This window comes from Somniosus microcephalus, chromosome 9 (genome assembly GCF_052327205.1).
Source record: "Somniosus microcephalus isolate GS21.2 chromosome 9, FLI_Smic_1.0, whole genome shotgun sequence".
NCBI classification, from domain to species: Eukaryota; Metazoa; Chordata; class Chondrichthyes; order Squaliformes; family Somniosidae; genus Somniosus; species Somniosus microcephalus.
The window spans coordinates 172,427,369-172,452,318 of record NC_140995.1 but is presented as its reverse complement, the minus strand read 5'-3'; the positions used below and the strand labels follow the sequence as shown (position 1 = coordinate 172,452,318).

At 44.1% G+C, this 24,950-nt stretch overlaps 1 protein-coding gene across 12 annotated transcripts in view; it reads right to left on the bottom strand.

Moving 5' to 3' along the window:
• Nucleotides 1-24,950, bottom strand: part of map7b (microtubule-associated protein 7b) — a 144,738-nt gene that overhangs the window by 113,926 nt on the left and 5,862 nt on the right. For 7 of the 12 annotated variants that reach the window (XM_085997515.1, XM_085997518.1, XM_085997521.1 and 4 more), the window contains exon 1: nucleotides 5,422-5,909. The exons of 1 other annotated variant lie outside the window; for it this stretch is intronic. In XM_085997515.1, coding sequence (XP_085853641.1) covers nucleotides 5,422-5,716 — 295 coding nt within the window. In that variant the 5' untranslated portion in view covers nucleotides 5,717-5,909. Of the gene's footprint in view, nucleotides 1-5,421; nucleotides 5,910-24,950 lie in introns of those variants that run through there. 4 more of the 12 variants (XM_085997523.1, XM_085997526.1, XM_085997527.1 and 1 more) reach the window with 2 other exon arrangements.

The following is a 24,950-nucleotide window of genomic DNA, read 5'->3' as shown; positions in this document are numbered from 1 at the left end:
AGATGGTCTTTACCTGTCCGTCATTGTTCGTATATTCGGTTTCTTTTCTTAAAAGTATAGATAATGGCCTGGAATTTGCAGTCCGGATGATGGCGAACTGTTTGCCGTCATTCTGCCTTTGAAACTGACTGCAACTTTGGGATTTGGCGCATGTGCAGGCGGGTGTGGAAATCCTGAGGCTGCAGTCTGTCATTCACTGCTCCTCCACAGGCTGCGATATGCCCCATCCCACCAGAGAGAGCCGGCAATCAGTGTAATCGCTCAAATCATGGAAATTGAAAAACTTTGGCTCTTCCGCAGTAATTATGCTGTTAAATTCCCCACTAAAAAGTTAGACCCAAAGGGATTAGGTGTAACTGAGGTTTTAACCGTGTATTGACTGCTAAATAAAGGCAATGATCCGTAAAAACTAATTTAAATTTTGTGCAGTGAAATGTATTCATTTTAATCTTCATTTCATGTTTGCCTTTTCCCACGAGAGCCCCAATCTTTGTTTTGCAAACATTTTTAAAAAGTTAGCATTTTAAGAGCTTACTCACTTCCTTATTCAGAGAATTCTGCGTTTTGATTGGCTGCTTAGACAGCTGGCTGAAGTCTCAGCAGCTCACACTAGGGGCTCCCCACTATACTCCGTTGATTTGAACTACGCATTGGAAAACCCAAACTTCAATACAGAGATCACAAGATCTCTGTGAAGCTTACTTTGGGGCCAGCAGTGAACACCTCTGCTTCACCACTGACTGCAAATTCTGGGGCTTGGTTTTTTATATTGGATTTTGTACAAATTGAGTGGATATTTCAAATTTGGCAGAGAGGCAAACGGTGGCAAAGGATCGCCAGCCCGTTATACACCCACTTGATCCATTACTGCCCATTTAACACTCCTGCTAAAATTGAAAGTTCACCAATTGTTTCATTAGGATGAAGTTCTACAAATATTTATGCCAAAATATTCATAAGTTTTTGATTAGAAATAATTTAAGCAAGGAAATATTTTTCCATAAACATTTAATCACTTCAACAACTTCTATTCCTACAAAAGAAGACAAAATGAATTGTTAATTGGAAGAACACATTAATAAATGACAGCCAGCACAGATTTGTTACAGGCAAATCATGTTTGACTAACTTGATTGAGTTCTTTGAAATAACAGAGGGTTGATGAAGGTAGTGCAGTTGATGTGTATATGGACTTTCAGGAGGCATTTGATAAAGTACAGGTACCACATAATAGACAGGTTAGCAAAATTGAAGCTCATGGGATTAAAGGGGCAGTGGTTGTGTGGACAGGAAATTGGCTAAGAAACAGAAAGCAGAGTAGTGAGGAACGGTTAGTTTTCAGACTAGAGTGAAGTATACAGTGGTGTCTCCCAGGGGTCGGTATTAGGATCACTGCTCCTTTTGACATATAGTATTGACCTGGACTTGGGTATACAGGGCATAATTTCAAAAGTGTACCGAAGACACAAAACTTGGAAATGTAGTGATCAGTAGGAGGATAGTAACAGACTCCAGGAGGACATAGACAGACTGGCGAAATGGGCAGATGTAATTTAATGCTGAGAAGAGTGAAGTGATGCATTTTGGTAGGAAGACTGAAGAGAGGCAATATAAACTAAATGGTATAATTTTAAAGGGGGTGCAGGAACAGAGACAGGGGTGTACGTACACAAATCTTTGGTGGTGGCAGGACAATTTGAGAAAGCAGTTAAAAAAAACCATATGGGATCCTTGGTTTTATAAACACACAATAGCAAGGAAGTCATGCTACCTTTATAAATCACTGGTTAGGCCCCAGCTGGAGTATTGCATCCAATTCTATGCATCAGATTTTAGGAAAGCTATTAAAGCCTTGGAGAGCAGAGTCACTAAAATGGTACCAGGGACGCAGGACTTCAGTTACATGGAGACACTAGAGAAGCTAGTGTCCTCAGAGCAGAGAAAGTTAAGGGGAGATTTAAGAGGTGTGCAAAATCACAAAGCATTTTGATATTAAGGAGCAACAGTTTCCAGTGACAGACAGGTCATTAACCAGAGGATACAGATTGAAGGTGATTGACAAAAGAAAGGGCAAGATGAGGAGAATTTTTTATATAAACACAGCGAGTTGTGATGACCTGGAATGCACTCTCTGAAAGAGAGGTGGAAGCAGATTCCAAAGTAACTTGGATAAATACTTGAAGGGGAAAAATTTGCAGGGGTATGGGGACTTGGCAGGGGAGTGGGACTACTCGCAAAGCTATTTCAAAGAGGCAAGATGGGCCGAATGGCAAATAGGAAGGCAAATGGCATGTTGGCCTTTATTGCAAGGGGGTTGGAGTACAAGAGTAAGGAAGTCTTACTACAATTGTACAGGGCTTTGGGGAGACCACACCTGGAGTACTGTGCACAGTTTTGGTCTCCTTATCTGAGAAAGGGCATACATGTCTCAGAGGCAGTGCAATGAAGGTTCACTAGATTGATCCCTGGGATGAGTGGGTTGTCCTACGAGGAGAGATTGAGTAGATTGGGCCTATACTCTCGAGATTAGAAGAATGAGAGGTGATCTCATTGAAACATACGGGATTCTGAGGAGGATAGACAGGGAAGGTGCCGAGAGGTTGTTTCCTGTGACTGGAGAGTCTAGAACTAGGGGGCACAGTCTCAGGATAAGGGGTCAGCCATTTAAGACTGAGATGAGGAGGAATTTCTTCACTCAGAGGGTTGTGAATCTTTGGAATTCTCTGCCCCAAAGGGCTGTGAATGCTGAGTCATTGAGTATATTCAAGGCTGAGAGATAGATTTTTGGACTCAAGGGGAATCAAGGGATATGGGGATCGGGCGGGAAAGTGGAGCTGAGACCAAAGATCAGCCATGATCTTATTGAATGGCGGAGCAGGCTTGAAGAGCCATATGGCCTACTCCTACTTATGTTCTTATGGCCGCCTCCTGTGCTGTATCATTCCATGATTCAATGAAAACAGAACCCACAGTGCAAATACGTCAAGTTATAGCTTACATAAACTCCAAGCAACAAGTCTTCAACCCGAGGATTGAAATAGGCAAAGGCTCCATTTAAAATGGGTTTTCTTTCAAAGCTTGAGGGATTTCACAAGTTATTGGAAGTAATGTGTTATTTGGAAATTACAGTACTGAAGGAGATTCAAACCAATAGATTCCAGTTTCAGTCAAAAAACAGCCGTAAAAATATCCAGAAGCAAATGAGCAGAAGATACAAGAAAATTCAGTTTGGCTAAAAAAGGACAGTCAAAATCAGATATAGGTGTTGCGTATATAATTGCATTTATCAGATATGGTAAAAAAAAAGGATCACGGTTAAAAGTAAAGAGCTAGTGTCCATCCCTCCTTGGATTACCATTGCGTCATGCACCAGGAAGGACTCTCTGCTAACTTGAGATATAAATATGATATTGAGCAATCAAGGCCATTAACCTCCTTAATATTATGCCCCCAACCAACCACAGGCAGCATCAGCTCAGTATAATGATCCTGTCTTGCATAATCCAAGTCAGACAACTATCAAGTGCTCCAGGTATCAGAAGGTTTTTTTGAAATTCACACGCTATCTTCTATATATAGCTCAAAAATGGAAGAGGTTGAAGCAGTTTGCCCCCCTTTGACTTTGCAGACTATGAGCAAACTAAAACCAATGACTGCAGGGAATAAACCAGTTGCTCCATTTGTGGATAAATTCTGCCCATTGCTTTGGATCCAAGTTGAGCCTTTCCATGAGCTTCTGAATCTTTATTTCTCCAAATTTCCTCAATTGAAATCGACAGAAGTCAACTAAAAACATTACAATACTTTTGATACTCAATAGATATCTCTTTCACAACAGTGGCTCAATGATAACTGCAGAACGAAATCAGAAAATATGGTAAATAAAAGGCATTTTTAAACTCAAATGAAAATGTCGATTCCAAAAGTGAAATTCTGTAAAATTGTGTATAAACCACATTACTCTTACTTTACACTTGCCGCATCATTAAGACTTTACTTATTATGCTATCCTTGAATTTTGAGGGTATATTTATAAAAAGACTTACACACTGGAAGTTACAGTAACTGGGAAGCAGCTGAGAATTCAACAGAAGAAACCAGATATAAAGCTTGAAGAGCTTTTAGCATCCTTTCTTTTGTACCACATATTGAAGAAACATTTGGTCAAGATCAGCTAAAATCTAATTATTAATGATGGAACTGCAAAGGAGACACTAGGATTTGTTAATAAAACTTTGCAGATTAAACTAAAGCTGTCCTCATGTCAGGCATTTTGGAACCTAGCTCATGCAAGAACCTATGAATGCATTTACAAAGTCAAACACAATTGACTGTGCATCTGCCCCGATACAAGAGGCAACATGGGACCGGTTTGAGGGCATGTTACCTCAATGTATTTCAAAAGCCAAATTTTTAGTTTGGATACCGACATCCATAAAATGTGTGTGCTGGCAAGATAAAACAAAAACAATAATTACATTGAGCTGCAGATCCTATGGCCCAGGGCAGAAAGCTATTCAAATGGAATAGCAAGTTCAGTCCAAAGAACCACAGCACAACATAGCAGGTATGGTTAAGTTAATTCAGCAGCAGTTTACTCATTATTTTGCACATAGTTTAAAAAAAAATAAAAAATATATACTTTCAATAGCTTTTTTCTGCAATAGCAAGTATTATATTAGAGCTTTACAATTCAATTTAATGTAGATAGAAAAGAAAGTATTGATAAACAGAGCAAGACATGTGACCCAGTAAATAAAGCTCCACGTTTTACCAACACAATTATGTGAAGAGACTGAAGGTCAAATAAGAAATGCAGAATCTTCTAGAGCACTCATCTAATGCTGTTGTATTGCTACACAAAAACAGCGGTATGTTGCAATTTGTAGCTCTGGGTCGATGAAAGCACCAATTATATTATATGAAGCCATCATACAGTCAGTGCTATCACCGAAGGGCACTGCTGCTGAGAAAAAAAAACAGAATTGTTCAAGGCTAGCCAACAGAGATTCAGAATGGTAGGATGTTAGATTGAAGACCATAGTTTTTAAATTATGTACTATTCATATCCATTCCACTAAATAGATTAGCACCCTTCTCTACAAAAGGTGTACACACATACACCCCTGCCCATTTTTGGAATGACCACACTAATTTTTTCAATATTAACATTTTTACAAATATTAAAGCAATCATTTTTATATATTGTCAGCATGATTAAAAAACATTTGTACATTTTAGAAGAGAATCTTCAGTTTTAAATCCTGCAAAGTAGTGCTAGGGCACAACACACCATTTTAAAGATTTGCAAAATATGTTACGCATTCATTCATGACAATATGAGATACATTGAGGGAGATCACCTACATCAGTTTGCAGGATATAGCTTACAGTACCCAAGTCCAGTAATTTGATGCGTACCTTTCAGCCTTCTGGAATTTCTAGCTTTGTGGAGCTCATCCTCTTCATTAATAGTGAATAAACCATGGAGCTTCGACTTTGCACTTGTCTTTTTCAACCTCTGTTTGCCGGCAGCGGTCGAGCCAGGCATGCTGCTATGACTGTCTGCTACCGAACCACTACTGCCACTGATACAGCAGCCGAGTGAAATGGGTTTAAAGACAACCACCACCAACCTCCGTTCATCTGCGCATTTAGAATAGATTCCTTTCGGGTGAATGATAACCGCTGACAAATACCAACATCCATGCAGCATTTGGGAGCCTACAGCTCCCCACCTTCCATGTCCTAATTAAACACTGCTTTAGCAGGGTTACCTCTCCGGTCTTTTGACCTGCAGCAAATGCTCGCAATTAGATCCTGGTGCACGCCTTTCTCCTTCCTGCAGAAGCACTTAAGCTTGCATAGAAAAAAAATTGATGCACAAAAAACCCACAAAAAAATAAAGAACCCACCTATTAAAATGGTTGCCACAACAACAGTGACATACACAAATGTGTATAAATGTCTCTTCAGCTGGATGTCACAGTATGCTGGAATGCTCCTACATCATTTGCAGCGTTCAGCCGATTCAGGAACTAGCACTATCAAATTAACAGCATTGCCTTTCCCCTCAGCCGTGCCTAGTACAGGATGGAATAATGCTTGCATAAGCAGCTGACTGCTGGACAGAGACAGAATCCTAAAAAGCTCAAGGCACAAGCTACAAACCAGCTGCTCAATATATTAATGCAGTTTATAGCCACAACCTATAAAACAACATCGGGATTATTGTTTTTTTTAAATCACTGTTCAGGCAAGCTACAATACTGCTCATTTTAACTCAGACACAAGACCAGCAACAGTACATGAAATTGAATGCACTGTACCTACAATTTATTTTTAATCATTCTGAAACTAGTGTGGTGGTACTCAAATTTTACAAAAGCAAGCAAAATTATCATAATCCACATGCAAGCTTTCTGAAGCAACATACCTCTACTGAGGTTTTAAAATATGTCAAAGGGTTAACTGCTTTCATTCAGATCCTTTACTCCAGTGTGACACAGCTACGTGATTCAACAAATCTTAATATTTCTTTGCCAACAATTGTAGCATAAAAATTTCCATAATGTACCTATGGTTGTTTAGTACCATTAATTCATTTAGCAAAATGCAAATCTTCCAACTCCGTGTAGTTTGATCAAAATCAGGAAACCTATAAATGCCAGAGTTCACTACAAGACATCTCGAGTCTACTGAACTAAATTTTCTAGTGTATTCTTAACATGCTGGTTGGCTGGGTGACAAAATATTGAGGCTAGGCATGGCACTGACATTGAGACTAAAGTCTCAATCACTAGCGTACCGTGACAATTCTGAAGTCTTTATGCACAAAAAAATTTCAAACTATCCAGTAATTCAAATTAAGCAACTTAATTAAAAAGCACTTACTTTTTGGTCTCAAGGTTCAAGTTATCAAGCAACAACAACAACTTGCACTAATATAGCTCCTTTTAGGTAGTAAAACATCCCAAGGCACTTCACAGGAGCATTATCAAACAAAATTTGACACTAAGCCACTTAAGGAGATACAACAGGTGACCAAAAGCTTGGTCAAAATGGTGGGTTATAAGCAGCATCGTAAAAGGAGAGCAAAGTAGTGAGGCGGCGGTTTAGAGGGGGAATTCCAGTTTGGGGCCTAAACAGTTGAAGGCGTGGCCGCCAATGGCGGAGCGATAAAAATTGTGGATGCGCAAGAGTTCAGAATTGGAGGTGAGCAGAGATCTCGGAGGGTTGTAGGGCTGGAGGAAGTTTCAGAGATAGGGAGGGGCAAGGCCATGGAGGGATCTAACAACATGGATGAGAATTTATTTATTTTTAAATCGCGATGTGCCAGACCAGGAGCCAGTGAGCACGTGAACGGAACTTGGAGAGAGTTAGAATACAGGCAACAGACTTTTCATAGTCATAGAGTTTTACAGCGCAGAAAGAGGCCCTTCGGCCCATCGTGTCTGCACCGTCCATCAATCCCTGTCCAGTCTAATCCCATTTTCCAGCATTTGGTCCATAGCCTTGTATGCAATGGCATTTCAAGTGCCCATCCAAATGCTTCTTGAATGTTATGAGGGTTCCTGCCTCTACCACCCTTTCAGGCAGTGAGTTCCAGCTTCCAACCACCCTCTGGGTGAAAAAGTTCCTCCTCAAATCCCCTCTAAATCTCCTGCCCCTTACCCTGAATCTATGCCCCCTTGTTATTGACCCCCCTACTAAGGGGAAAAGTTCCTCTTTATCTACCCTATCTATGCCCCTCATCATTTTGTACACCTCAATCAGGTCCCCCCTCAGCCTCCTTTGCTCCAAGGAAAACAACCCCAGCCTGTTTAGTCTTTCTTCATAGCTGAGGCGCTCCATGCCAGGTAACATCCTGGTGAATCTTCTCTGCACCCTCTCCAAAGCAATCACATCCTTCCTATAGTGAGGCGACCAGAACTGCACACAGTACTCCAGCTGTGGCCTCACCAGTGTTTTGTACAGCTCCATCATAACCTCCCTGCTCTTATATTCTATGCCTCTGCTAATGAAGGCAAGTATCCCATATGCCTTTTTAACCACCTTATCTACCTGTTCCGCTGCCTTCAGGGATCTATGTACATGTACACCAAGGTCCCTCTGACCCTCTGTACTTCCTAGGGTCCTACCACTCATTGTGTATTCCCTTGCCTTATTTGTCCGCCCAAAATGCATCACCTCGCAGTTTTCCGGGTTAAATTCCATTTGCCACTTTTCCGCCCATCTGACCAACCCGTTAATATCGTCCTGTAGCCTGAGGCTTTCCTCCTCGCAATTTACCACCCCACCAATTTTCGTGTCATCCGCGAACTTACTGATCATACCCTTTACATTCTCAAATTTACAGAGGGTGCTAGATGGGAGGCTGGCCAGCAGAGCATTGGATTAGTCGAGTCTAGAAGGTAACAAAGGCATGGATGAGATTTTCAGCAGCAAACAAGCTGAGGCAGGAGCGAAGACAGGCAATGTTAGAGGCGGAAGTAGGTAGTCTTGATAATGGAGCAGGTATGGGGTAGGCAGCCCATCTCAGGGTCAAATAGGATGGCAAGCAATTTGAATAATGCAACTTTGAATTAAAAAAGAGATTGTAGTTATTTCTGCTAAACTTATGGTTTTTCACAGATATACATTCCAACGAAAATAATTTTTCCTCTTCACTTCAGTATTGGCAATGACAGACCACAAATTTTGTTTACAAAAATATAACACATTGGAGCTACAAGGTGTGGAAGTATTTTTGGAAACATACCACAAAAGTATCTAGAAATAAATGAAATACCAATATCAATTTTCTACATCCAGCTAAAAGCTCCCACCATACACGATACCACCAGTCTTGCCACACAAGAATAAATTCATTTAAGCTGGTTTTATAACACTCCAGTAACAAGGGCCTTGTGCTACAAGACTGTATGTAGTTTTGTTATTTTGAACTCCAACCCATTACACAAACATTTCCTCAGTTCATAGGGTGGTCAGAGTGTTTCTAAAAAAAAAATCGTTAACTAGCACTGCATCTCTCTGGATTTACTGGGTGGGGGGGGGGGGGGGAAATGCTTTGCTCCTCCACTATTCTAGACAGCAGTTTCAAAAGGTATCCATATCTTGTACATCTTGTTTGAGTGTTACAAGATCCATTGCCCAATTCTTCAGTAGTCTTGAGATTCAGTCGGAGGAGTTTGTTGCTGGCTGTTTGATTTCTCTGCCTAATTAGATTCAACCTCAAGTGTCATATTGAGTTACAGTTCGAGTTACCTCCTCTTTTGCTGGGTAATTTCACACAAACCAGTAAGATTGCGTTGGGCCAGAAATTGCTGGAATGTCCTATCTCGGAGAGGGACGTTAACTGGACTTTTTAACCTCACCCTTCAGATCACACTATATTTGCACCACAAATTGCTGGATATGTGAATTGATAATGGCACAGTGATGTCAATATCGCAGTGATGTCAATATCGCATCTGGAATCTCATGAACATCGTGTGCCCAATAGTTTATCTCCTTAATCAATGAAAGAAAAGAACAGAAACAAAGCAAATGTCAGAGGGAAATGAGGGAATTAGAGTGGATTAAGAGAGAAAAAGGCAAAGAAAGAAAAAAATTAAATAGAACAAGCAGAAAAAGACCTTTTTACCCAGTTGTGTTTGGAAATTGTTGTATTGGTGCTCGAGAATGGCTGGGTAAGTGTGCGAAGTGTACAAACATTCTTGTCCCAAACCAGCAACCCCTATCCATCATGATCAAGAACAGTGGAACTGCTTGCTTGGGAATATAGGAATTGCTAGACAGAAAGTGAAGGTCCATCTAAAATGTCTTCTACCATCCTGGTAGTCGCATGATACAATGATAATGGTGATGCTGACTAATCATAGTAATCAATCTCTATCAATTAGTCTACAACAGACCCAGAAATGACTCGAGGAAAATATCAGTGATGGAGTGTTTTGGGAACCATAGGTCCAAAGTCACATTTTTTGCTACACTCACTAAGTCATATCTCAAATTACTCAAACTGTATCCCAAAATTATTTTCTGGTAAATCTATCTAATTTGAGTGTCAAAACAGCTAAGCATCCTGAAAATTTTTGCTGACATTAACACGAGTGTGGCTGGCAAGACTGGCACAAAAATACTGCCAAGACAGATAAGTTTTAAAAAGCTTTCGGAACAATTCACTACCTGCTGGAGTAAGACTCCAAGGCTTCATTGTTCCCTTTCTGGGCCTCCAAGGCTGAGTGTCCTGTCAGGACCATAAATCATATTAACAGGGACCCTACGACATGATTTGCCAGGCCTAAATGACTGCAGCGAGATTAATTCACATTAACAGCGTAAATCCAACAATTTAATGACACACAATTAATTTCAATGGGGAGGCTCTTCCTCGCTGCAAATTGCTGGATATTTCCCGAACTAATAATGGCAAGTGGCATTAATTCACCATTATTTTTTCAGCAATTTGAGCCAACATCTTTGCAATTATCTTGGACTGTGCATATTTGATGCAGATTACTAAGTTTAAATACTTTATTTTAGATGCAGCGTCAATAACTAATGAATTGCTCATTTACTTTAATTCTTATGCCTTTCTCTCCAACCACCTGGGGCAGCAGTGTGGGTAGGCTGGCTATCCTACCGTCATTTGTGTATGCCATAAGAACTAGATACTTGTGTTATCACACACACAGCTTCCCCATGACTTTAAATACATCTTGGATGAATCAAAATGTATTCATACATTAGTCATTTGCAAGTTGTCAAAGCAGGTTGCTGAAAACTGCAGTCTGGTGTTAAACTTGCTCAGGAATTCTATGTTGAGCAGAGATGGATTTCAGATGTTCGATCACTTCAGAAGCAGAATTACAGGTTAACTTCAAGATCCACATCTCGACTAATCACAAGTAATTCCACCCTTGATTCAAACAGATCAGTTACAATTTTATATCATGGGCCATCTGATATCATTGATATCAGATGGCCCATAAATGTTCTGTATATTTTGAGAAATTTGCACAGGAATCAGTTCCAGCCAAGTTACCCAAACCTTGGATCAAATAATATTGGTGCTCAACAATATTGAACATATCAAAAGGATCCCTCATCTCATATGGATTTAGAATGACTCAACGTTGTCTTTTTGAGAAGCAACCTTGATGAACTACCCTGGTATTTCACTCCCAAGAGAGAATTTTCTCAGATTTTTCTTTAAATCAAATTTTAGGAGATGGGCCAGTGCATCTTGCCAGTGCGAGCTCAGATTATTCCAATCTCATTTACCTATTCCTTCCTGTACCCTTTAATTTCCCCTCTCTATTCCCCCAAGTGCTCACTCAAATCCTTCTTAAATATCCAATTGGCATAGTACTTGTGGTAGTACATTCCAAGATAACCATTCACATGGACGAATTGCATAAAGCCCCCTTCCCAATTCTCTATCCAATGCAAACTCTAATCAGGCTTTCCAGATGCCTTTGTTGAAGCTCAAAATATTTATTCCCATGAATATTTATCCCATGCCAAAAGGAATGTTTAAAATAAAAAGCGTGACTCAGACCTGGCTTCATCTTCCATAAAGATTAAAAGCTTCATCCATTTTAAATGCTTTACAAAAGGCAGCAGAGAATAAAACCAAACAGTTATTTACTCAGATTATTACATCAAAGTGTTGTTTTTTGTTGTTGTTTTTTTTAAAAAAAGGCCCAGGCTGTAGCAATATGGCAATTAGTTAAAAACAAATTGAAATTCGAGGGCATTTGACGAGGAGCACTAAGCGGTTAAGATTTCCTAGCAAAGGATCTACTAAAGATTTAGGGCAGGTCAAATCCTCCTAAATCTGATCTAAATCTTGCAAGAGGAGTTTCATCTCTACTACATTATGGTGACGTGCACTCATTTCCTACAACACAATGGGAACAAATGACAGCCACTATGAAAAGAACTTGCATTTATATAGTGCTCTCAGGAAATAATTTACTTTTGTAGAAACAGTTATAAAGGCAAACATGGCAACTAATTTGCACACATCAGTGTCATACAAACAGCAATGAGATAAATGACCAGTTAATCAGTTTTGGGTGGTGGTGGTTGAAGGAAAAGGTTGGCCAGGGCACCAGAAGAACTATCTCACCATCTCAAAGCTGTCCTGGTCCACAGTTCCATTTCATCCTTCGCCTCATCCGGCGCTTTAATAAAAAACTTTTTATCTTCCTTTCGGGTGTCAAGGATCACAAGCTTCAACAACTCGGACACCAACGCCCCTCCGGAACCTTCTTCCCCTTCACTTTCCTCTGACCCATTCCCTTCTCCCAATCTCACCCCCTGCCACGTTTTCACTATCCCCTCTGACCTTCCCCTCTCTGACCCCGAATGATCAGTCCTGAGCAAAGGCCTAAGCTTCACCCTTACGCCCCCACCTCAATGAATTTCGAGCTCGGCACGACGCCGAGCTCTTTTTTCCGTCGCCTTCGTCTCCGTGCCCACTTCTTTGGCCAGGAACCTTCCCCCCCTGCACGGCTGACCCTTTCTTCCGCTTTCAGAATTCTCGTTCTACCTGGACCCCTCCCTCTGGCCTCCTACCCTCTCTAGTTCTTTTCATTGCAAACTGCTGGCGTGACTTCGGCCGTCTCCATTTCTCTGCTCCCCTCACTCACTCCAACCTACCTCCCTGTGAACTTGCAGCACTCCATTCTCTCAGATCCAACCCCGACATTGTCATGAAACTTGCTGACAAGGGTGGTGCTGTTGTTATTTGACGAACCGACCTCTACCTCACGGAAGCTGAACGCCAACTCTCCGGCATCTCCTCCTACCTCCACCTGGATCATGACCCCCACTACCGAACATCAAGCCACCGTTTCCAAGACCGTCACTGACCTCATCTCCTCTGGAGATCTTCCCCCCATGGCCACCAACCTCACAGTTCCCCAACCCCGCACAGCCTGCTTCTACCTCCTTCCCAAGATCCACAAACAGGACTGCCCTGGTAGACCCATCATTTCAGCCTGTTCTTGCCCCACGGAACTGATTTCTTCCTATCTCGGTTCTATTTTTTCTCCTTGTCCAGTCTTTTCCCACCTACATCCGCGACTCTTCCGACGCCCTCTGCCACTTGAACAGTTTCCTGGCCCCAACCGCCTCCTTTTCACTATGGATGTACAATCCCTCACACCGCCATCCCCCACCAGGATGGCCTGAGGGCGCTGCGCTTCTTCCTTGAACAGAGGCCCAACCAGTCCCCATCCACCATCACCCTCCTCCGCCTGGCTGAACTTGTTCTCACATTGAACAACTTCTCCTTTGACTCCACTCACTTCCTCCAAATCAAAAGAAGTTGCTATGGGAATCCGCATGGGTCCTAGATATGCCTGCCTTTTCGTGGGATATGTGGAACACTCTTTGTTCCAGTCCTACTCAGGTCCCCTCCCTCACCTCTTTTTCCTGTACGTTGATGACTGTATTGGTGCCTTTTGCTGCTCTCGCCCTGAACTAGATAATTTCATTCACTTTGCTTCCGATTTCCACTCTTCCCTCACCTTCACATGGTCCATCTCCGACTCTTCCCTTTCCTTCCTCGACTTCTCCATCTCCATGAATAGATTATTGACAAACATTCACTACAAGCCCACTGACTCCCACAGCTACCTGGGCTACACTTCCTCCCACCCCGCCTCCTGCAAGGACTCTTCCATTCTCCCAGTTTCTCCGTCTCCACCGCATCTGCTCTGACGATGCCACCTTCCACACCAGTGCTTCCGACAGATCTTCCTTTTTCCTCAACCGAGGATTCCCCTCTACAGTGGTTGACACGGCCCTTGGCCGTGTCCGTTCTATCTTCCGCACTTCTGTCCTCACCGCTGCCCCTCCCTCCCAGAACCACGATCGAGGTTCCCCTTGTCCTCACCTTTCACCCCACCAGCCTCCACATTCAACAGATCATCCTCCGCCATTTCCGCCACCTCCAGCGTGATCCCACCACCAAACGTATCTTCCCCTCAGCATTCCGTAGGGGCCGCTCCCTCCGCGATACCCTAGTCCACTCCTCTATCGCACCCAACACCCCTTCCCCCGGCACCTTCTTGTGCAAGCGCAGGAGATGCAACACATGCCCTTATACCGCCCCACTTCCCACTGTCCAGTGCCCCAAACACCCCTTCCAGGTGAAAGTAATTTACTTGTACTTCTTGCAATTTAGTATACTGTATTCGTTGCTCACGATGCGGTCTCCTCTACATTGGGGAGACCAAACGCAGATTGGGTGACCGCTTTGCGGAACACCTCCATTCAGTCTGTAAGGAAGACCCCGAGCTTCCGGTCACCTGTCAATTTAATTCACCGCTCCACTCCCACTCCGACCTCACCAGCCTCTTGCATTGTTCCACGTAAGCTCGAGGAACAGCACCTCATCTTTCGATTAGGCACATTACAGCCGTCTGGACTCAACATAGAGTTCAACAATTTCAGATCATTACCCCGGCCCCTATCATATATATTGTTTTTATCCACACTTTTGTTCTGTTCTTCTCTCCCACATGGCAGCCGTCTTCCATTCTGCCAGCGCAATTTACACTTCATCTAGAGCCATCCTTTGTTTCTTAACCGGTCCTATTACCATCTCCTTTTGCCTTGAATGTCTCCTAATGTCTCTTAATCGCTCCTGCCTTCTATCCTATCATAAGCCTTCCCTTTTGTTCTTTCATCCCCTCCCCCATTTCCCAGCCACTACACTTGCTTAAAAATCTGTTCCATTTCCTGCTTTTTTCCAGTTCTGACAAAAGGTCATCGACCTGAAACGTTTACTTGGTTTCTCTCTCTACAGATGCTGCCTGACCTGCTGAGTTGCTCCAGCATTTTGTGTTTTTATTTCAGATTTCCAGCATCTGCAGTATTTTCTTTTTGCACCAAAAGAAGAACTTCCCGGCTCTTCAACAGGGCCATGGGATCTTTTACATCCACCTGAACAGACAAGTCTTCAACTGAACTGCTCACATTCAAGAAACAATGCACCACGCCCTCAGTACTGCAGAGTCCTTCTTGACTTGTCAGCAGCCTTTGACACAGTTGACCATTCCATCCTTCAACACCTCTCCACCATCGTCCAGCTGGGTGGGACTGCACTCGCCTGGTTCCATTCTTATCTATCAAATCGTAGCCAGAGAATCACCTGCATCGGCTTCTCTTCCCGCATCGTTATCTCTGGTGTCCCCCAAGGATCTATCCTGGCCCCCTCCTATTTCTCCGCTACATGCTGCCGCTTGACGACATCATCCAAAAACAGTGTCAGTTTCCACATGTATGCTGAAGACACCGAGCTCTACCTCACCACCACTTCTCGACCCCGCCACGGTCTCTAAATTGTCAGACTGCTTGCTTGTCAGACATCCAGTTCTGGATGAGCAGAAATTTTCTCCAATTAAATATTGGAAAGACCGAAGCCATTGTTTTTGGTCCCTGCCACAAACTCCATTCCCTAGCCACTGACTCCATCTCTCTCCCTAACATTTGTCTGAGGCTGAACCACACTCTTCGCAACCTTGGTGTCATATATGACCCTGAAATGAGCTTCTGACCACATATTTGCAGCATAACTAAGACCGCCTATTACCATCTGTTTCCACCTCTAACGTCGCCCGTCTCCGTTCTTGCCTCAGCTCATGCGCTGTTGAAACCATGCCTTTGTTACCTCTGGACTTGACTATTCCAACACACTCCTGGCTGGCCTCCCACATTCTATCTTCCAGAAACTTGGTCATCCAAAACTCGGCTGCCCGTTTCCTAACTCGCACCAAGTCCCGTTCCCTCCCCCCCCACCCCCCGCAGATATCTGGCCTCTTGAGCATCCCTGATTATAAATCGCTCAACCATTGGTGGCAGTGCCTTCTGTTGCCTAGGCCCTAAGCTCTGGAATTCCCTGCCTAAACCTCTCCACTTCTCTTTCCTCCTTCAAGACACTCCTTATAACCTACCTCTTTGACCAAGCTTTTGCTCCAATTTCTCATGTGGCTCGGTGTCAAATTTGTCTTATAATACTCCTGTGAAGCTCCTTGGGATATTTTACTACATTAAAAGGCACTATTGTTGTTGTTGCATTGAAGAGTTAGTCTAGATTGCGTGTTCAGGTCCCTGGAGTGGCACTTGCACCTACGACCTTCTGATTCGGAGGCTACCACCACTCCAAGCTGAAACTATGAAGTTATATTATGGTCAGATCAATATTTTTTTCAAAAAAGTGCACTTCAGAAGGAGGGGGAGGGACCCAGACAGCTAAAGACCAATGGGGGAGCAAGGAGAAGGATTGATGCACAACAGGCCAGAGTCAGAGGAATTATTTCAGAGTTTTGGGGCAGAAGGGAAAACAAAGGACTGCAGGAGATTACAGAGATGCAATGGGGCTGGACTATAAAGGGATTTAAAGACAAGAAATAACAACAGAAAATGCTGGAAAAACTCAGCAGGCCAGGCAACATCCGTGGAGAGAGAAACAGGGTTAACGTTTCAGGTTGAAACCCTTCTTCAGAACTGAGGAAAAAAAGCAGGAAATGAAACAGATTAAAAGGCTAGTTTGGGGGCTGGGAAATGGGGGAGGGGAATGAAAGAACAAAAGGGAAGGTCCGAGAGGTGAAGAGACATTAAGAGATATTCAAGACGAGACGGTAATAGGGCAGGTAAAGAGACAAAAGATGGCTCTAGATGAAGTGTGAAATGCGCTGGCAGAGTGAGAGACAGCTGCCATGTGGGAGAGAAAAAAGGAAAAGGCACAAACCAAAAGCGTGGATAAAAATATAATAGGGGCCGAGGTTATGATCTGAAATTGTTAAACTCGATATTGAGTCCGGAAGGCTGTAAAGTGCCTAATCAGAAGAGGAGGTGCTGTTCCTCGAGCTTACGCTGAGCTTCCGTGGAACAATGCAAGAGCCCGAGTATGGTGAGGTCTGAGTGGGAATGGGGCAGTGAATTAAAATGACAGGTGACCGGAAGCTCGGGGTCATCCTTACGGACTGAACAGAGGTGTTCCGCAAAGCGGTCACCCAATCTGCGTTTGGTCTCCCCAATGTAGAGACCACCACATTGTGAGCAGCAAATACAGTATACTAGATTGCAAGAAGGACAAGTAAGTCACTTTCACCTGGAAGGTGCGTTTGGGGCCCTGGACAGTGGGAAGGGGGGGGGGGGGGGGGTAAATAAGGGCAGGTGTTGCATCTCCTGCGCTTGCACGGGAACGTGCCGGGCGAAGGGGAAGGGGTGCTGGGGGTGACAGAGGAGTGGTCTAGGGTGTCTCGAAGGGAGCGGTCCCTACGGAATGCTGAAAGGGGAGGGGAGGGGAAGATGCATTTGGTGGTGGCGGAAATGGCAGAGGAGGAGCCACTGAATGTGGATGCTGGTGGGGTGAAAGCTGAGGACAAGGGGAACCCTATCGTGGTTCGGGGAGGATGGGGCAGGGGTGAGGGAAGTAGCGCGAGAGATAGAATGGACACGGTCAAGGGCCGTGTCAACCACGGTAGAGGGGAATCCTCGGTTGGTGAAAAAGGAAGACATGTGGAAGCACTGGTGTGGAAGGTGGCATCGTTAGAGCAGATGCGGCGGAGATGGAGAAACTGGGAGAATGGAATAGAGTCCTTACAGGAGGCGGGGTGGGAGGAAGTGTAGTCCAGGTAGCTGTGGGAGTCAGTGGGCTTGTAGTGAATGTTGGTCAATAACCTATCCCCAGAGATGGAGACGGAGAAGTCGAGGAAGGGAAGAGTCGGAGATGGACCATGTGAAGGTGAGGGAAGGGTGGAAATTGGAGGCAAAGTGAATGAAATTGTCTAGTTCAGGGCGAGAGCAGGAAACGGCACCGATAGTCATCAATGTACCGGAAAAAAAGAGGTGAGGGAGGGGACCAGAGTAGGGCTGGAACAGAGTGTTCCACATATTCCACGAAAAGGCAGGCATAGCTTGGACCCATGCGGGTATCCATAGCAACACCTTTAATTTGGAGGAAATGAGTGGAGTCAAAGGAGAAGTTGTTCAATGTGAGAACACGCTCAGCCAGGCAGAGGAGGGTGGTGGATGGGGACTGGTTGGGCCTCTGTTCAAGGAAGAAGCGGAGCGCCCTCAAGCCATCCTGGTGGGGGATGGAGGTGTAGAGGGATTGTACGTCCAGTGAAAAGGAGGCGGTTGGGGCCAGGAAACTGGAAACTGTTAAAGTGGCGGACGGCGTCAGAAGAGTCGCGGATGTAGGTGGGAAGAGACTGGACAAGGGGAGAAAAGGTAAGAGTCAAGATAAGAGATAAGTTCCGTGGGGCAAGAACAGGCTGAAATGATGGGTCTACCAGGGCAGTCCTGTTTGTGGATCTTGGGAAGGAGGTAGAAGCGAGCTGTGCGGGGTTGGGGAACTATGAGGTTGGTGGCCGTGGGGGGGGGGGGGAATCTCCAGAGGAGATGAGGTCAGTGACAGTCTTGGAAATGGTGGTTTGATGTTCAGTAGTGGGGTCATGGTCCAGGTGGAGGTAGGAGAGTTGGCATTCAGCTTTCGCTTGGTAGAGGTCGGTTCGCCAAACCAGAGCAGCACCACCCTTGCCAGCAGGTTTAATGACAATGTTGGGGTTGGATCTGAGAGAATGGAGTGCTGCAATTTCAGAGGGAGGTAGGTTGGAGTGAGTGAGGGGAGCAGAGAAATGGAGACGGCCAATGTCGTGGCAGCAGTTAGCAATGAAAAGCTCTAGAGAGGGTAAGAGGCCAGAGGGAGGGGTCCAGGTGGAACGAGAATTCTGAAAGTGGGAGAAAGGGTCAGCCGTACGGGGGGGAAGACTCCTGGCCAAAGAAGTGGGCACGGAGACGAAGTCGGCGGAAAAAGAGCTCAGCATCGTGCCAAGCTCGAAATTCATCGAGGTGGGGCATAAGGGGATGAAGCTCAGGCCTTTGCCGAGGACTGATCGTTCGGAGTTGGGGAGGCGGGGGGGGGGGGGGGGGGGAAGGTCAGAGGGGAGTGTGAAAACGCGGCAGGGGGTGAGATTGGAAGGAGGGGGGTCAGAGGAAAGTGAAGGGGAAGGAGGTTCCGGAGATGCGTTGGTGTTCAAGAGTTGATGAAGCTTGCGATCCTTAACATCGGAAAGAAAAAAAAAGTTTTTTGTTGAAGCGTCGGATGAGTCGAAGGATGAAATGGAACTGTGGAGCCGGACAGCTTTGAGATAGTGTGAGTCGGTGCTGCTGAAGAGAGAGGTCGAATGTTCATGTGGCGCCGCATGGCGTTGAGCGTGGATCTCAGATGCGGCGAGAGCAGTAGTTCGAGGAACTATATCTTGGAGATATTTGTAATCCTAGGTGGATCCAAAACACGAAGGGTGGAAGTTTAGTTGGAATCCATGTGGAATAAGTCGGAACCGGAGACAGTTGCTGAGGAAAATGATGTGGCTGTGAAACCGAGTCTTGGCAGATACCCAAACACTAAAAGGGAAACTGAAAGCAATGAAGATGAACAAGGTTGATGAGCCAAACGGAGATCCCGTCGAAGAGAAGAGCAGAACTTCTTCAAGATGGGCATTCCTAGACAAGGTGTGGCAGTGAACCAAACACTAATATGATAGCAAAATACTGCAGATACTGGAAATCCGAAATTTCGGATTTCCAGCATCCGCAGTATTTTGCTAGCGTATTTAAAGACAAGAACTTTGTCCCCGTGTCAAGAGGCAGGAAACTTGTGCTAGTTTAAAAAGTCAGCCGCTAATATTCAGCTTAAAAGGGCCTCCGACACGACATCCTGAATCAGCATAATCAGTTGTCAACTCTGAAAGGTATTGAGTTGTCTTTCCTCAGTAGTGTGACATTTTGTACCATATCACAGCAGCAGTTACAAAGGTTCTAATCCACTGACGTAAGATTTTAAAGCAACATGAAACAAGGAAATTAAGCATATAAAACAGAAACCTGTGTTCTCAGCAATTCCAACAGTGTCCTGTGTCAGTTTTCAGGCTTTATGATAGACGTCCAGGTTCAGCATCCCTAGCCAATCCCATAAGCAGACCTTACATCCCTGCTGATGGGAGAATCCTTGCGCCATAAATTGGCTACTGAAATATCGCACATGCCACAAGGTGTATTTTGTTTGTAGGAGCGGGACTGAAAAAGAACTCCAGGCCAGAGACAACCTCAAACCAACAACTGGCTTATTTTAACATACAATATATATTTTATATAAATTGTATAAAGGTATTCAATTTAACACATTAAAATTAATTTCTGTATGCTCCTTGGTTATGACAACATATAGGAGACTCAACTTGCTAAGTCTGAACATTGGCTCACCTATCTGGTCTGTACATTTAGAACTGCTCTGAGAACACAGTTCATCCTGTCAGAGGACCTGCATGGGGCTTCCGCTCCCCAAGAAAGAACTTGCATTTATACAACACCGTACACAATCACACAATGTCCCAAAGCACTTTACAGCCAACGAAGTACTTTTGAAGTGTAGTCACGGTTGAAGTGTAAGAAATGAGGCATCCAATTTGCGCACAGACAGCAATGCAATAACGACCAGACACTATTTCTTAGTGATTTTGGTTGAAGGGATAAATATTGGCTGGAAAACGGAGAAGGCCCCTGCTCAAGTGCTATAACTGATCTCACACCCAAGACTTGAGAAGGTGGGAAATATCTGGGGGGGGGGGGGGACCGCAAGAGAGAAACGGAGTGGGTTCCTGCTGCTTATTGCAACGTAGTGACTAACACATGCTCCGATGTAATGTTCTCCAATTAAAGACGCTTCTGAAAACTTTGTCTTATACGTGACGAATGGAAACTTGTGCGAGCTACAGAGGGTGCCTGTGAAAATGTGCTAAGCAAAGGAATCAATGCCTTCAGAACTAAAAGAAAGTAAACAAAGCCCACGCAATTGCTGATCCCAGGATATTGGAACAAAATTATAGTGGATCTTTTCAACAGCCTGTTTTGTCAATGCCACACAATCAAGCCATATATATTCCAAACAGCAACTCTTGTTCTGTGATTGACTCGTCTGTATTGATTCAGACACAAATGAAGCAGGCACTGCCGTTTTCTGGTGGATGTGACTGGAAACAATAATGTGAAATCTACTAAATCTCATTTAGTTTTTTGGGGAAATGGAGGAAATCAATCAATCACTGTTCAACTTTTAATTCAAATGCTTTTTATGCTAAAAATGTATCCAAGAACATTATGTTTGGTGTTCCAAATATATTCTTTCTATACCAGATTTGGATTTGTTTTAATTCAGTACACAAGTGCCCTTACATTAAGTACAGTTCATTATGTACAGTTCAAGTGAAGCCAAATTATTTTTTCCCAAAAAAACTTGACACTGAACAGTTTTAGTCAAAGCCAAGTACTGTCTATGTCAAGCTACAGTGCCACATTTATAACGTTAGCATTTGAAAAGATTATTTTCAGACACTAACCGATCTGCTGTGTTTTTCCAGGACTTTTGTTCCAATAGCAGTTTTTCTTTTTATCTGTACATTTGTCACTGTACAAATAAAATCCTGCCAATGCCACATTAAAAAAATCCTTCCAGGTACTTTCATATCCTAGATTACTTTTCTGATGTCTAGAGTTTTTGCTAGTGTAAGATAATGGATTCGCACCTCCAAATTACACTCATGAGCACAAATAGTACTCTATCCTGAAACTGAACTTGATACATTAGTAATTGATTTCTTTAGTTTCCATTTTGTTCTTCAGAATTTTGCAAGCATCATTTCTCCGGTTTCCTCTGAAAGTTCTTATAGAAAAACGTTGCTGTAGAGCAATACACAAGAGGTGGAGGTAATTTTAACTAAGTATTTTGAACCAGAAAGTTGATACATCACTTCAGTGAACCTTTATTTACAAATTAGGTACAATCATATGGACATCACTTCACCTGGACAATGATGCCTTATTGCTCCAAGTTTAAAATAGATATTTTTCCCACAAAACTGATTGTTATTCATCAAAACTTGTATTTATCCTTGCTCTGCAGATCAGTCACAATCCCAGCTCAAAAAATAATTAAGCCAACTGCAGCTTTAATACAATGATTACAATGTGATCCTGCAACAATAAAACTTGTCACTAAAAATCAAATTAAAGTCTGGAAAACAGCTACATAAAAGGAAATTTTCCAAGCTGAATGTTAATTTCAAAACAGCTGCTGCTTAATGCTGACCAGTACACTTTGACCCTGCTCTTTGAAGCCATGCAGTAACTAGCAACTATGCAACTCAAAGTTCAAATCTGTTGAAAGGCAGAATGCAACCTCTTCTAAACTGTTTAATAGCCAACCTAGTGATGTGTTCAGAGTGGCACATTGGGTTGTTCTTTTACACAGAACACTTTCTTTTCCTCAACCCCCCACCACCCCAAAAATAACAAAATATTTTGTCATAAAATAAATCTTGGAGGGCCAGTTTGTTAAAAACATTCCAGACAATGAGAATTAATATTCAGAACTAATTTTCCCATTATCTTGAACCAGCCGTTAACCTGAGGAACCATCTACCCTCAGGCCAAGATTAAAGATCTCATGGCGCTATTAGAGGAGCAGGGAAGTTCTCCAGGTATCCTGGCCAACAAGGGAACAGTAGCGTCGTGGTAATGTCACTGGGCTAGTAATCCAAAGGCCTGGACTCAGAGACGTGAGTTCAAATCCCACCAAGGCAGCTGAGGAATTTAAATTCAGTTAATTAAATAAATCTGGAATAAAAAGCTAGTATCAGATTGTCGTAAAAACGCATCTGGCTCACTAATCCCCTTTAGGGAAGGAAATCTACCGTCCTTACCTAGTCTGGCCTATATGTGACTCCAGACCGATGGCAATGTGGTTGACCCTTAATGGCCCTCTGAAATGGCCACTCAGTTGTAACAAAGCACTACGAAACACAATAATAAGAATGAAACCGGACAGACCACCTGGCATCGGCCTCAGCACCAGCTACGGCAAACCCAGCCCAGTCGACCCTGCAAAGTCCTCCAACAGCATCCGGGGACTTGTGCCAAAATTGGAAGAGTTGTCCCACAGACTAGTCAAGCAACAGCCTGACACAATCATACTCAGAATCATACCTTTCAGCCAATGTCCCAAACTCCTCCATCACCATCCCTGGGTCCCACCGGCAGGACAGACCCACCAGGGGTGACGGCACAGTGGTATACAGTCGAGTTGGAGTGGCCCTGGGAGTCCTCAAAGTTGACGCCAGACCCCATGAAGTCTCATGGCTTCAGGTCAAGCATGGACAAGGAAACCTCCTGCTGATTACCACCTACCGCCCTCCCTCAGCTGATGAATCAGTACTCCTCCATGTTGAACACCACTTGGAAGAAGCACAGAGAGTAGCAAGGGCACAGAATGTAATCTGGGTGGGGGACTTCAATGTCCATCAAGAGTGGCTCAGTAGCACCACTACTGACCGAGCTGCCTGAGTCCTGAAGGACATAGCTGCCAGTCTGGGCCTGCGACAGGTGGTGAGAGAACCAACACAAGGGAAAACCCAACTTGGCCTCGTCCTCACCAATCTACCTGTTGTAGATGCATCTGTCCAAGACAGTAGTGACCACCGCACAGTCATTGTGGAGACGAAGTCCCGTCTTCACACTGAGGACACCCTCCATCGTGTTGTGTGGCACTACCACCGTGCTAAATGGGATAGATTCAAAACAGATCTAGCAGCTCAAAACTGGGCATCCACGAGGCACTATAGGGCAGCAGCAGAATTGTATTTCAGCACAATCTAACCTCATGGCCCAGCATATCCCTCAGTCTACCATTACCATCAAGCCAGGGGACCAACCCTGGTTCAATAAGGAGTGTAGAAGAGCATGCCAGGAGCAGCACCAAGCATTCCTAAAAATGAAGTGCCAACCTGGGGAAGCTGCAACACAGGACTACATGCATGCTAAAAAGCGGAAGCAGCATGCTATAGACAGGGCTAAGCTACCCCACAATCAACGGATCAGATCAAAGCTCTGCAGTCCTGCCACATCCAATCGTAAATGCTGGTGGACCATTAAACAGCTAACAGGAGGAGAAGGCTCCATGAATATCCCCATCCTCAATGATGGTGGAGCCCAGCAGGTGAGTGCAAAAGACAAGGCTGAAGCATTTGCATCCATCTTCAGCCAGAAGTGCCAAGTGGATGATCCATATCGGCCTACTCCCAAGGTCCCCATCATCACAGAAGCCAGTCTTCAGCCTATTCGATTCACTCCATGGGATATCAAGAAACAGCTGAGCACACTGGATACAGCAAACATTATCCTGGCTGTCGTGCTGAAGACTTGTGCTCCAGATCTAGCCGCGCCTCTAGCCAAGCTGTTCCAGTACAGCTACAACACTGGCATCTATCCAACAATGTGGAAAACTGCCCAGGTATGTCCTGTCCACAAAAAGCAGGACAAATCTAACGCGGCCAATTACCACCCATCAGTCTACTCTCAATCATCAGCAAAGTAATGGAAGGTGTCATCGACAGTGCTATCAAGCAACACTTACTAACCAAAAGCCTACTCACTGATGCCCAGTTTGGATTCCGCCAAGACCACTTGGCGCCAGACCTCGTGACAGCCTTTGTCCAAACATGGACAATGGAGCTTAATTCCAGAGGTGAGGTGAGAGTGACTGCCCTTGACATCAAGACAGCATTTGACCAAGTGTGGCATCAAGGAGCCCTAGTAAAACTGAAGTCAATGGGAATCTGGGGGGGGGGAAGGACTCTCCACTGGCTGGAGTCATACCTAGCACAAAGGAAGATGGCAGTGGTGGTTGAAGGTCAATCATCACAGCCCCGGGACATCACTGCAGGAGTTCCTCAGGGCAGTGTCCTAGGCCCATTCAGCTGCTTCATCAATGTCCTTCCCTCCAACATAAGGTCAGAAATGGGGATGTTCGCTGATGAGTGCAGTGTTCAGCACCATTCACAACTCCTCAGATAATGAAGCAGTCCATG